The sequence below is a fragment of the Tachysurus vachellii genome, chromosome 26 (assembly GCF_030014155.1).
Source record: "Tachysurus vachellii isolate PV-2020 chromosome 26, HZAU_Pvac_v1, whole genome shotgun sequence".
Taxonomy (NCBI): Eukaryota; Metazoa; Chordata; class Actinopteri; order Siluriformes; family Bagridae; genus Tachysurus; species Tachysurus vachellii.
The window spans coordinates 6,413,891-6,427,726 of NC_083485.1; the positions used below are offsets into that span (position 1 = coordinate 6,413,891).

The 13,836-nt window shown below is 38.8% G+C and overlaps 1 protein-coding gene across 1 annotated transcript in view; it reads left to right on the forward strand.

Moving 5' to 3' along the window:
- Nucleotides 1-13,836, forward strand: part of gfm2 (GTP dependent ribosome recycling factor mitochondrial 2) — an 18,526-nt gene continuing 4,690 nt past the window's right edge. Inside the window, exons 1-16 of the mRNA XM_060863599.1 lie at nucleotides 1-198; nucleotides 273-342; nucleotides 675-720; nucleotides 1,181-1,278; nucleotides 3,235-3,360; nucleotides 3,804-3,892; nucleotides 4,526-4,614; nucleotides 5,793-5,853; nucleotides 5,947-6,132; nucleotides 6,983-7,063; nucleotides 9,218-9,366; nucleotides 11,140-11,280; nucleotides 11,387-11,486; nucleotides 12,213-12,405; nucleotides 13,254-13,330; nucleotides 13,507-13,645. Of these exons, the coding sequence (XP_060719582.1) occupies nucleotides 163-198; nucleotides 273-342; nucleotides 675-720; nucleotides 1,181-1,278; nucleotides 3,235-3,360; nucleotides 3,804-3,892; nucleotides 4,526-4,614; nucleotides 5,793-5,853; nucleotides 5,947-6,132; nucleotides 6,983-7,063; nucleotides 9,218-9,366; nucleotides 11,140-11,280; nucleotides 11,387-11,486; nucleotides 12,213-12,405; nucleotides 13,254-13,330; nucleotides 13,507-13,645 (1,681 nt within the window). The 5' untranslated portion in view covers nucleotides 1-162. The remainder of the gene's footprint in view (nucleotides 199-272; nucleotides 343-674; nucleotides 721-1,180; nucleotides 1,279-3,234; nucleotides 3,361-3,803; nucleotides 3,893-4,525; nucleotides 4,615-5,792; nucleotides 5,854-5,946; nucleotides 6,133-6,982; nucleotides 7,064-9,217; nucleotides 9,367-11,139; nucleotides 11,281-11,386; nucleotides 11,487-12,212; nucleotides 12,406-13,253; nucleotides 13,331-13,506; nucleotides 13,646-13,836) is intronic.

The following is a 13,836-nucleotide window of genomic DNA, read 5'->3' on the forward strand; positions in this document are numbered from 1 at the left end:
CATGTGCAATAGAGCAAACAGCATGTTATGACATAGTTAAGGCAAATAGACACAGGGAAGAAAAACAGTAGCTACGATTCACTGCTGTAGTCTTTACGATTTAGGGGACACAGTGAAACGGATGTGATGTAATCACAGGTTATATTGATGTCAGATTGAACAATGCTGCTTGCAGTGAGGTTCAGCTTCCTTCATGGGGTAAGATTCAGTCATTACACATCTCTCACCTGACTGTTTCTGTACTGCGTATTAACCAAAGTGTCCATTTCTAGCGTGTGAGACACTGTTTATCGTCTCAAGCACTGAGTACACAATGGAAAAGGAGCTACAGTTTCCCTCAAGGTGATGTTTCTTATTCTGTTACGTCATCACTGAATGCTTGGATCTGATTGGTCAGGGGGAGGTGACGCAAGCTCATGCTGCAAGGACCATCAGCTGTTAATGTGATAAACCTGTGGGGAAAAAACTTCTTTCATCTTCGTCTATGAAAGAAGAAGAAAAAGAAGAAGCCTTTGTTTTTTTTTTTTTGTCACATATACATTATGTGCATGTACATTATATACATGTCCAGTTGATTTTTTTGTTATAACACCATGAACTGTCCTGGTTTATCTTTACTTAATGTCTGTTATGACTATAAATGATTGACTTTTTGCATTCACACTGATTCGCAGACAACGTTAAGTCGCCTCGAGCAGTGGTCAACCCGGACATCTCAAAGTAAGACACTGATTTTTTGAGGAGTTTGTTGATGACAACCTTACGGTTCTTTCTCTAACTCTTCTACTGACGCTCAGTGCCACATATAAAACACTTGTGATTGATGAAAGTTGTGTGAAAATTCAAATGAAAGCTCTGACAAGACTACTAATCAAACCGTGACACACATTCTTCGTTATTTATTTGAAGAAATCTGTTTGAAAAATCTTCTATTGCATCTTCTCTTTATCTGTACACCAACTATTTATTTCTATTATACTTCTGAGTTAAAATCTTTTCAAAAAAATAATAAACCTGACAAACAAAAATGTGCATAAACAAAAAGAACAGCAGACACACGCGTGGCTTTCTGAGAGGAAAAGAAAAGCTGTAGTACAATTCATGTATTCACTCATTCACTTATTTTCATATCTGCCCTAATTAGCATCTTAATTAATTCTGCCTGTGTGTTAATATACAGAATCCGTAACATCGGCATCATGGCCCACATCGATGCCGGGAAGACCACCACCACGGAGAGGATGCTCTATTATTCTGGGTACACGCGTGCTCTTGGCGGTAAGCTCGAACATCAGCTTAAAGCTGCTGTAAGCATTAACCTTTTCCATGCTATGCTACTTAAACTACTCTTCCTGAGGAATAGTTTTAATTTCGTCACCTATTTTTAATTTAGTCTTTGTTAGTTTTAGTCATATTTAGTCATTCACATATCTTTTTTGTTAGTCTTAGTTTTAGTCGACTAAAAGTCTTGTCATTTTAGTCTAGTTTTAGTCAAAAGAAAACTCAAGGTATCTTAGTCAAGTTTTAGTCGACTAAAAGTCTTTTAATTTTAGTCTCGTTTTAGTCAAAAAAATTGTAGCTTGACCACATCTGGAATCTATTGTAAGAATAAATACAACGAGGCCTCATTAAATGCAATAATATCAGCAACACAAGTGTTATAGTGGAAATAAATAACTTAATGAAAAGCCTAAGATCAAAACTGTAGGTAAATATATATATATATATATATATATATATACGTATATGTATAATAATATATATATATATATATATATATATATATATATATATATATATATATATATATTGTGTGTGTGTGTGTGTGTGTATTGCACACACCATTATTGATGATATTTGGAGCAATATTACATGTAATTGTTAAACTTGATTCCCTTGCATATACATTTGCTTTGCTTTTAAGCCTAATTATTAATTTTGATTATAATGTGATTATGACAGGGGGGGTGGGAAGAGGTTTCAGGTTGGGGGTGCTGAGTTTTTTCTGTTACCACCTTTGAATAAGAAACAATATCAAGGCTATAAAACTTGTCAAAACTCCACGAATCACAAAAGTATCAGTGAGAAGTTGAGAACACACGTTTAAACAGTACATACACTCGAACTTGACTGCACATCACATTTTTTACTTTAATGATACTGCTTTTAATCGTAATGCAAAGACCGGTAATCGGGACATAAGCTGTCATGTACAATAAAAGAGCCTGAGCAGCGACAGGAAATATAATTTAACACAAAAAGCCTGACTAGACCAGGGGTGGACTTGTGCTCAGGAGTTTTTTTTTTGAGTGGCGTGTAGACGAATTGTTTCTACGCACACACTATTTTATTTCTTGATAACAGACTGCTGCGAACTATAACACACCGTTGCCATGGACACCCAGGATTCTAATCGTAGAGACGGAGCGCACTATTTTCTTTAGCGGAAACAATACAATTGTTTTTAAATCAATAAACTTCTTTTTAAATCATCATTTTGAGTCAAATTATTGATTTATTTGGTAGGTAGCAATATAATAAGCGGGATCCGCTTCGCGGACCTGTAACTTGAGCAACAGCGCGAAGCCGCGAACTCGTTGTGAATATTTTAAAGGCGTAACAGCTGATGAAAAAGCAGAGACAATTGTAGACGAATATGAAGAGAGATTTTATCTTAGTTTTAATTTTATACAAAACATTTTCGTCTCGTCTTTTTTCGTCAACAATAATGCATGTTAATTTAGTCTTAGTCAGCGTTTTTGGACAGTGGTGCAGTCTTGTCATCGTCTCGTCTTAGTCATGAAAAAAAAGGTTGTTGACGAACATATTTCATCTCGTCTCGTCTGACGAAATTAACACTACTGAGGAAAACCTCCGAGACTGTTTGCTTATACCCGAGACTGTTTGCTTATACCCGAGACTGTTTGCTTATACCCGAGACTGTTTGCTTGACAATATATTAGTTAGTTATTCTCAAACACCATTAATCATAGGCATTACCGCCTCATGAGCAGAATTTAAGTAAGAACGAGCGGTCATGTGAAATTTGCTTTTTGTTTCATATCTCCAAAAACACCAAACACTAAAATAGACAGATATTTACTCTTGGTAAAATGGCAGAGCTCTGTGTTTGGATTACAAATATTGTTTATTCCAGTATTCCTCTTCTTTTATTGAAAGCTTTAAACAGAAAATGAGGGTTTAGTTTTTAAATAGCAATGTGTTGTGTTATAGACGTGGATGATGGAGACACTGTGACTGATTATATGGCTCAGGAGAGAGAGCGTGGAATTACGATCCAATCAGCTGCAGTCACCTTCGACTGGAAAGAGCACAGGATTAACCTCATTGACACGCCAGGTAGTCACGTACACACACACACACTTCCCTGGTTCCTGTACATACTCAGCAGAGACTGGGTTTTGTTTACTGATTAATTTATTTATTGTTTAAGCAGTATAAAGAATTGGTTTTCATAACCCAGTCCATCCTGACTGCCAATCATACCTCTGTTGTTCAGATACAGTAGATGGATGGGTGGATGGATGAATGGGTGAATGAATGGGTGGGTGGGTGAATGTGTGGATGCTTTAATGAATGCATAGGTGGATGGATGAATGGGTGGATTGATAGATGCATGGGTGAATGTATGTATGGATGAATGGGTTAATGAATGCATGGGTGGATGAATGGGTGGATGGTTAGATGGGTTAATGGATGCATGGGTGGATGGATGAATGGGTTAATGGTTCGAAGGATGGATAAATGGATGGGTTGATTGATTGATGGATCAATTGTTTCAGGCCATGTAGACTTTACTCTGGAAGTTGAGAGAGCTCTGCGTGTGCTGGATGGAGCAGTGGCTGTGTTTGATGCCTCAGCAGGAGTGGAGGTGAGTTTTTTTGTTTGTTTGTTTTTAAATGGTCCGTTATGTCCTTCATATTAAACTGTTCATATCGTACCTGAAATGGCAGAAACATGGGCTTATTAAAAAGTTCACAATTCTTGCCCAAGATATGTGAGAGCCCACTACAATGCAGCACACTATTTGCTGCAGAAACAGAAAGTCCAGTAGGTGGAGTCAGACCTTCCACTTCTTCCTATTGGCTGAAGTGGAGTCAGGAGTCTGGATAAGTGTCCACTCTCAGCAGCGAGGACTGTCTCCTACAGTGGGCTTCTAATCTCAAAGACAATTTCGATTGTAATTTTTTTAAGGAATAAAACATGAGGCATGTGGTAAATATATGGTGAATATAACCAGCTCTGGAGAGGTGTGATCCTTTCAACAATATTTTCTGATAACGGCACATCCCGAGTGTTTTGTTCAGGAGATATTTTTTCTCACTGATGAGAAAGCGTAAAAAGTCCTGATCATTCTAATAATCACTGAACAATTTGACCATGACTACGTTTATTTGTTAATGGAAATCTATCGACGCGTCAGATAACATAATACAAACCCTTTCTGAGAGCCTCAACATGGATTATGTGTGTGTTTGTGTGTGTTCTCTTGAATGATTTACAGGCGCAAACCATGACAGTGTGGCGACAGGCAGAGAAACACAACATACCCTGTGTGTGCTTCCTAAATAAGATGGATAAACCTGGAGCCAGGTAACACACAAACCTGCACATGAAATAGTTCACTCTTTTCCGTCACTCGAGTCATTTCTCTCTGTTCATCAGTTTGTTCAGTTACACCAAGTGTGCAGTCTTAGAAAGCAGTGATATAATCATCACTGTAGCTTTATTGTAATCATTTATTTATTTATTTATTTATTGTTTAAACAGTATAAAGAATTATTTTTCATTACCCAGTCCAGCACAGTGCACCACTGTGTGTATTGAAAATCCTGACTTCCAATCATTGCTCAAATACATTAGATGAATGGGTGGTGCATGAAAGGGTGGATGGATGGATGGGTAGATGGATGGGTGGATGGGTAGACTGATGGTTGGATTGATGGATGGATAGATGGTTTGATTGTTGGGTGTACATTTTGATGGAGGCATAAAGTGATGGATGGAGGGATGGTTGAATGGATTGATTGTTGGGTATAAGCATTGATGGAGGCATAGATTGATTGATGGATAGATGGTTTGATTGTTGGGTATACATATTAATGGAGGCATAGAGTAATGGATGAATGGATTGATTGTTGGGTATACGGATGGATGGAGGAATAGATCGTTGGATGGATGCATAGATTGATGGATGGATGGATTGTTGGGTGTACAGTAAGTATTGATGGAGGCATAGAGTAATGGATGGCTGGATGGATGGGTGGATTGTTGGATATAAGTATTGATGGAGGCGTAGATTGATGGGTGGATGGAGGGATGGATGGAATGATTGTTGGGTATAAGTATTGATGGAGGCATAGAGCGATGGATGGATTGATTGATCCTCAAAGGGACATTTAGTTTTAAGAGTTTGAATAAAGTAATCCTCGGTCATGACAGCAAACTCACTGATCGAAACATTGAGTGAATCTCAGTCATAATTTTATCTAATTAAATTCACAGATCGTTAAAAACAATGGCAGATTAAACACATAAAGTAATTAAGAAAGGAGAAAGGAGCAAATATTGACCGCAAGGATTCAGTGATATCGATTTGGTTAGTAATAGTGAAACCCATCAGTAGCAACAGAATGAAAGTACTGACTGTTTGAGTGGCAAAAGACTGAAAGGAGGAACCTCTCATACAAGTCAATGATCTGAACAACCTCACAGTTTTCCCAGGAAGTAACTCACATTTTCAAAATGTTCTTTCTGATACTTTCTCCCAGCATGAGTTACTCTGTAGAAAGCATCAGGATGAAACTGAAGGCCAACCCCATACTACTTCAAGTGAGAGTCTTCTCCTTTTCAATCTGCCTTTAATTCATGTTCAAATCAATAGTCAATAAACTCATGGATACTTTACTTTAACTACGTCTTCAGCTTCCCGTCGGCTCTGGAAAGGGATTCATCGGATTGGTGGATTTGATCACCAGGCAGCAAATGACATGGCGGGGAACGTCGTTTGCTGATAACGGGCGGGCTTTTGAGACGAGATCACTCCAGCCCACAGACGACCCTCAGTTCCTAGAGGAAGTCAATCAAGCCAGAGCAACTCTTATAGAACAGGTACAGTGCCAGTAAATACAACGTTCAGCTAAACTGTGCAGCGTGAAAAGATGGACTTCCTGCTTACTTTCCCAACCAGGCCATCGCAAAGTCTTTTATTTCTCTTATGTCAATGCATTTTTCTAACAAGGCTAGCAAAATGTTTTTTTTATTAAATAAAGCCATACTTTATGGTTAATGTTGTAAATGCCAATAGTGTTTTTTCTTTCTCTGAAAGTTAAATAAGGCCAAAAAAAAAAAACCCTACTTTGTTTTTTGATCAAGAAACGCTGACACTTGAGTCCTGTACTATAAAAATGATGAGATGTTAGAACAAATCCATACCTACTGTCATAGCTGCTGTTGGGGGAAATTGATCAATATCTTCTGACCAATCAGAATTGATGTTTGTATGCAGGATTAACGTCAACGAAAAGAGCAAACCCTAAGCAAGGCATTCAATAAGCATGTCTTTGTGTAACCTGCTTTCAGTGCAGCTAAACCACTCTTTTATTAAATTACTGTAACAACATGTTCTAACACAGTCCTCTTCGAAAGTATTGGAACAGCAAGGCCACTTCTCTTGTTCTTACTAGACACTACATACATTTCGGATTGAAACATGAACAGATAGACCTGCCAATCTTTCTCTGTACAAAAAGTATTGAAACAGATGAAAGTAAACCTTCATGTCTTCAGTGAAACACAAGATAATTGAATTTGCTGTTCCAGTCCATTTGGAGGGCTGCTGTGTGTGTAACACATTTAGGTTATGTTTCGGGTTTGGTTGGACTAACCATTTTACTTCACTAATTGCAAACAAAACCACTTTTACACCATAATAGAGATTTTTTTTCTTCATGTTGTGCAGGTTGCAGATTTGGATGACGAATTTGCTGAGCTGCTCCTTGGAGAATATGGTGACAACTTTGACTCGGTGCCTGCTGGGAAAGTATGTTATCATATATACACTTGGATAAGTATATTTGTGTGTGTGTGCATGTTTTTGGCAGTTAATTTAGCCCATCTTGAAAAATTCTGTAGTAAATAGAAAGAGAGACAAACATGTCAAACTTTAGTGCACCAGGTTCTTCTTGAGGTCTTGTTTCAGGGATCAGGGCTAACATGCATGTAATAGATATTGAAGTCTGGCTTGTGTGTGTGTGAGAAAGTGTGTGTGTGTGTGTGTGTGAGAGAATGTGTGTGTGTGTCTCTCACACACACACTTTCTCTCACACTCACACACACACACACACTTTCTCACACACACACACACACTTTCTCACACACACACACACTGTCTCACACACACACGCACACTTTCTCAGTGTGTGTGTGTGAGAAAGTGTGTGTGTGAGAAAGTGTGTGTGTGAGAAAGTGTGTGTGTGAGAAAGTGTGTGTGAGAAAGTGTGTGTGAGAAAGTGTGTGTGAGAAAGTGTGTGTGAGAAAGTGTGTGTGCGTGTGAGAGTGTGTGTGCGTGTGTGACAAAGTGTGTGTGCGTGTGTGACAAAGTGTGTGTGCGTGTGTGACAAAGTGTGTGTGCGTATGTGACAAAGTGTGTGTGCGTATGTGACAAAGTGTGTGCGTGTGTGAGAGTGTGTGTGCGTGCGTGAGTAAGTGTGTGTGCGTGTGTGTGTGCGTGTGTGTGAGAGTGTGTGTGTGAGAGTGTGTGTGTGAGAGTGTGTGTGTGAGAGTGTGTGTGTGAGAGTGTGTGTGTGAGAGTGTGTGTGTGAGAGTGTGTGTGTGAGAGTGTGTGTGTGAGAGTGTGTGTGTGAGAGTGTGTGTGTGAGAGTGTGTGTGTGAGAGTGTGTGTGTGAGAGTGTGTGTGTGAGAGTGTGTGTGTGAGAGTGTGTGTGTGAGAGTGTGTGTGTGAGAGTGTGTGTGTGAGAGTGTGTGTGTGAGAGTGTGTGTGTGAGAGTGTGTGTGTGTGTGAGAAAATGTGTGTGTGAGAAAGTGTGTGCGCGTGTGCGAGAGTGTGTGCGCGTGTGCGAGAGTGTGTGTGCGCGTGTGCGAGAGAGTGTGTGCGCGTGTGCGAGAAAGTGTGTGCGCGTGTGCGCGAAAGTGTGTGCGCGTGTGCGAGAAAGTGTGTGCGCGTGTTTGTGAGAGTGAGTGAAAGTGTGCGTGTGAGAGTGTGTGAGAGTGTGTGAGAGTGTGTGAGAGTGTGTGAGAGTGTGTGAGAGTGTGTGAGAGTGTGTGAGAGTGTGTGAGAGTGTGTGTGAAAGTGAGAGTGAGTGTGTGAGAGTGAGTGTGTGAGTGTGTGTGAAAGTGAGTGTGTGAGTGTGTGTGAAAGTGAGTGTGAGAGTGTGAAAGTGAGTGTGTGTGAAAGTGAGTGTGTGTGTGAGTGAGTGAAAGTGTGTGTGTGTGTGAGTGAAAGTGTGTGTGTGTGTGTGTGTGTGTGAGTGAGTGAGTGAAAGTGTGTGAGAGAAAACAAACCATTTTTTTCCTTTTTTAACCTCATCAAAGAATCCAGAATAATGTTGACTTCAGCACATGCCACAGAACAGTATGGAACATTGTAGTGTATGTGTAGAGTTAATAAAGCAAACTGAGATGTATGTGTAGAGTTAATAAAGCAAACTGAGATGTATGTGTAGAGTTAATAAAGCAAACTGAGATGTATGTGTAGAGTTAATAAAGCAAACTGAGATGTATGTGTAGAGTTAATAAAGCAAACTGAGATGTATGTGTAGAGTTAATAAAGCAAACTGAGATGTATGTGTAGAGTTAATAAAGCAAACTGAGATGTATGTGTAGAGTTAATAAAGCAAACTGAGATGTCTGTGTAGAGTTAATAAAGCAAACTGAGATGTATGTGTAGAGTTAATAAAGCAAACTGAGATGTATGTGTAGAGTTAATAAAGCAAACTGAGATGTATGTGTAGAGTTAATAAAGCAAACTGAGATGTATGTGTAGAGTTAATAAAGCAAACTGAGATGTATGTGTAGAGTTAATAAAGCAAACTGAGATGTATGTGTAGAGTTAATAAAGCAAACTGAGATGTATGTGTAGAGTTAATAAAGCAAACTGAGATGTATGTGTAGAGTTAATAAAGCAAACTGAGATGTATGTGTAGAGTTAATAAAGCAAACTGAGATGTATGTGTAGTTGCAGGAGGCACTGAGGAGAGTGACGACGTCTCGTAAAGGAGTGCCGGTGCTGTGTGGAAGTTCACTGAAGAATAAAGGAGTTCAGCCTCTACTAGACGCCATCACAGCATACCTCCCTTCTCCTGACGAAAGGAACCACGACCTGGTGTGGGTCTGCTGCACTCCTCTACTCTCATTTCTTTTTCTTCTTCTCTGAGCCAGCTAATCTCTGGTTTTATTCCCATTCCTACGTATGTCCGACCGCTTCAGACGTCCCACTGAAACAAATATATGTAGCTTTCCCTTGTTAAACTGGTCGTATTGGTGTGTGATTCACTTCACAGTTTAGAATTCAGTTTCAAAAAGTTTTGTTTAAAAATATAACCAGCCTCATGAGCTAATGAGGCTAATTACAATTACAATGAGGTACAATGTGAAACTTCCCTTTTATAGCCATTTAAACAGGGTTCCCATGTCCTGGAAAACCTGGAAATCCTGGAAAATTAATGACCAATATTCCAGTCCTGGAAAACACATGGAAAATGAGAGAAAACATAAATTGTCCTGGAAGAAATCTTGTTGTCCTGGAAAATTATTATTTTTAAATGTTCTTGATCATTTAAAGAACAGTTTACAACTGGTCAAAACAATTAACGTTAGTAACAGAAAGCGCTCTGTTCAGGGACGCTGAGTTTTGACGGGTTTTTTGTTATGCTGTTTAATCTCGCTGTGACGGATGACGCTGTCTTGTGTTGGCGGTTTCAGGTGCTAGGAATGGTTTAAGTGCTCGAATGTTTTCAGCAAATGGTGACGCGTAAGCAGGTTATATTAACCTTGAAAGGAAAGGGTATTAATATGTGCGGTCTTTTTATTTTATAAATGTTGAAATTTCATTCACATGACAAATTGTCTTTAAAAGTATAGTTAAGTAATAGCCATAAAGTGTACGTTGTTTTTAAGACTTCTGGAGAGAAGAACATATTACTTTAGGCTGTGAATCTGTGATCCTTGTCTTTTTTTTGCTAAATTTGAAATGTCCTGGAAAAGTCCTGGAAAATGATCTCTGAAAAAGAGTGGGAACCCTGTTAAACCTCTGTGTCTTAACCTGTGTTTATAATGTGGACAAACTTTTCAACTTTTGTTCAAGTTTGTTTAGGTGATTTCATTTATCATTAGATTTTTAAAAAAGGAATCAAACACTGAGATCATTAATGACTTCATGTGACCATTATCCTTAAGTAAGAAAAAAGGATTTTGCATTATCAGTCATATTTTCCAAATAAATAAATAAATGTTTAACTTTTTCTTTCAGCAAACATTTGAGCACAACTGTATAACTCGCAATGCGTTATATCTCATACTACTGTATCTGGTCATGATTTGATTCAGGGCTCGATTTTGGCATCTCAGTTTTGATTATAACAAGATTTTGATTGGCGGTTTGGAAAGTGATGGACTGAAACATGAGCTCAGCAGCAGAAACAGAGCTCCAACGTCGGCTAAAACGGTTGATTTCCGTGGCTTTTGGTGGTGATTGAAAGCCTCTGAAGATGTAGTTTTAACAGTTAATGTAATAATGTGGTGTTTTAACTGTATAACGTCTAATGCACGCAGGATCTTTGGGTTTCATATCATGCACCTTTATTGAAACTTTATTTCACAAAGTTTACTGAGCAATGAACATTTTGTTTAGTCGGAATTTAGTTATTTGTAAATCTGCCACACTTCTAGATCCCAGACTTCCACTGAGGCACGTGAAGCCAGCTACCAAATGTGTTTGTGTAAATAACAGAGCTGCCACATGTGCATGGATTCTAACCATTCTATTGTCCATACAGGAGCAAACACCAACAATAGTTCAATCAGAGCCTCATAGCTCACTGAATAGGTCTTTTTTTATGATTGTGATTCTTTTTTGTTTGTTTGTTTGTTTGTTTTTAGACGCTGGTACAAGGATGACTTGTGTGCTCTGGCGTTTAAAGTGGTCCATGACAAGCAGAGAGGTCCTCTGGTTTTCTTGAGAATCTACTCCGGCTCTATGAAACCGCAGTCAGCGGTGTACAACATCAACCGTAACGGAACGTAGGTCGATCCCAAAAAAAATGACCCACACACGTGCTTCATTAATCACAATCTGAGCCACTCGCTACATCTGGAAATCACAGGAAACCTTTTCTTTCTTTTTCAGAGAGAGAATGAGTCGTCTCCTGCTGCCGTTTGCAGATCAGCACATCGAAATCCCCTCGGTGTCTGCAGGGAACATCGCCCTCGCTGTGGGACTCAAACAGGTACACAAGCAGCCTCAGCTACACTTTATCATGTCACCCATGACTAGGAATAAAAGGTATCTAAGTACAGTGCAAAAAAGACAGCAAGTGCTATCTTATAAGAAATAGATCATTTTGTAGATCTATGTATAAGATTATTACAGTGTAAGTGGGTCCATTACTTTATTTTTATAGTTTAGGATTGATGCTTTTTCTGTTAATAGTTATGTTTTTGTTTAAAATTTAATTGTGGAACTCCAGCAAGACAAGTTGCGGTTAGTTCCAGTCATCACTAATGTTACAGCAGCATCAGCCTCTCTGTTTTTTTTCCCTTTTTCTTCAAGATATTAAGGTAAAATATGTAAATGGAAAAAAATGCAGCTTTTCCTTTTGTGAAGGAAACAAAATGTGAAGTTACAACAATGACACTAGAGACTCCTTCCAAAACGGCTAAAAACACACATCCTGTCCGAACACTTTACTTAATTCATGTTACCATGGAAACAGTAAGCATCTTCTTCATCTTCTGAACAATGAAAATCGAGTACAGTTGTAGAAATGTATTTGCCTGTGTTTTCTTTTGCTTTCTCTTACATTTGTGTACCAATTTTTTTACTGGCCCAAGTATTTTACCTTTAAAATATGACAATTTTTTGAGTAAGTTGAATATTTTTTATCAGTCACTTTTTCATGTGTCTGATAAAACACACGTGGTCACAAGTGGTATGTGGTCCTGTGCTCATTCAGACGGTGACGGGTGACACCATTGTCTCGTCCAAAGCCTCAGCAGCGGCCGCCGCGTGCCGGGCGCACAACAAGGCAGAGGTGAAGAGAGCTTCTAGCCGAGAGTCGCAGAACAGTCTGCTACTTGCTGGGGTTGAGGTGCCTGAGCCTGTCTTCTTCTGCTCTATAGAGCCTCCTTCCATGGCCAAACAAGCAGGTACACGTTTTAACTCCCAAATACACAACCAGGTAAATTAAGACTTCAATCTCACTTAACATATCTAGAAAAAAAAAGATTCACCATTAGTCCACCATTTTCAGTGGAAATGATAATGAGCTGTATTCGAATATAGAATCACAAATTCCACGGATTCAGAGATTATGCGCTTAAAGGCTGCTAAGTTTCATGTTTTCTTGTTTGTTGACATTCAAGACAGCATCCAGAAAATCTCATAGTAAAAACATAAATAAAATAAAATGAAATAAGTCTTGTTCTGTTGCCAGATATTGTTGCTCATTTTAAGTGTTTATTCCTAGAACAACGCAAATGTATCTTCCAATAGAATAAGATTATAAAATGAGTATAAAAATGTCTGAAATATTCATCTTAATCTTTAATAACTCCTATTTGGTTCTACAGTACTAGAAAAATTTTACTATACTCAAGGTTTTTTTTTTTACTTAGGTCACTTATTCTTATAACTCTCTCGTGTTCTGCTGATTTCTTTGATACCCGAGTACAGAATAAAAACGCTGGGGTCCTGTGGTTAGGGAAAATTTTCATCAATGTGGCTACTCTTTTTTTTTTTTTTTTTTTTTTTTTTTTTACTGTACTTTAAAGAAAGAAATAGAAATGGAACTTTGTCATGCACTAGTGTCCTAGTATATAGCCTAATGGTTAAGGTGTTGGACTACAGCTCGGAAGCCTGCAAGCCCACCAAGCTGCCAATGCTGGGCCCCTGAGAAAGGCCCTTAACCACCAGTATACCTGTATAAAATGAGATAAAAATATGGGCGTCTCCCAAATGCTGTAAATGTAAACAGAATCATTATTTCTCACTGCAGATCTTGAGCATGCTCTGAACTGCCTCCAGAGGGAAGACCCCAGTCTGAAAGTCAGGACAGACCCAGACTCTGGACAGGTACGTGAACATTTTGCTACTACAAACTGTTTATATTTTAATGATAAACAGCAGTCATTCTAAAAGTGAAATTTATCTTCTTGCAACATTTACAAACACACGAATGCCTAGTCACATCGATACATGTACATGTCTTCCTGTATCAGTGTTCTTACACATATAAATCACTCGTGTAGACAGTTCTGTGTGGTATGGGAGAGCTTCACATCGAGATTCTGCACGATCGCATTCGGAGAGAATACAAACTCGAAACGCACTTGGGGCCTCTACAGGTTGCCTACAGAGAGACCATTAACCAATCAGTAACCACGACAGGTAAGTCTTCTGTATGTGTCCGTATGTTGAGTACAGACCTGTAGCACTGCCTGATTTCTTTTTCCTCAGCACACCTGACTCGACTCATCAGCTTTTTTCCAAAAAAAAAAAAAAAAAGTGTCTCTGAGAAAAGACACGTCAGGACAGAAAAGTTGGAGCATCAGGCAGTTTTTACTTTCATCGATGAAGCT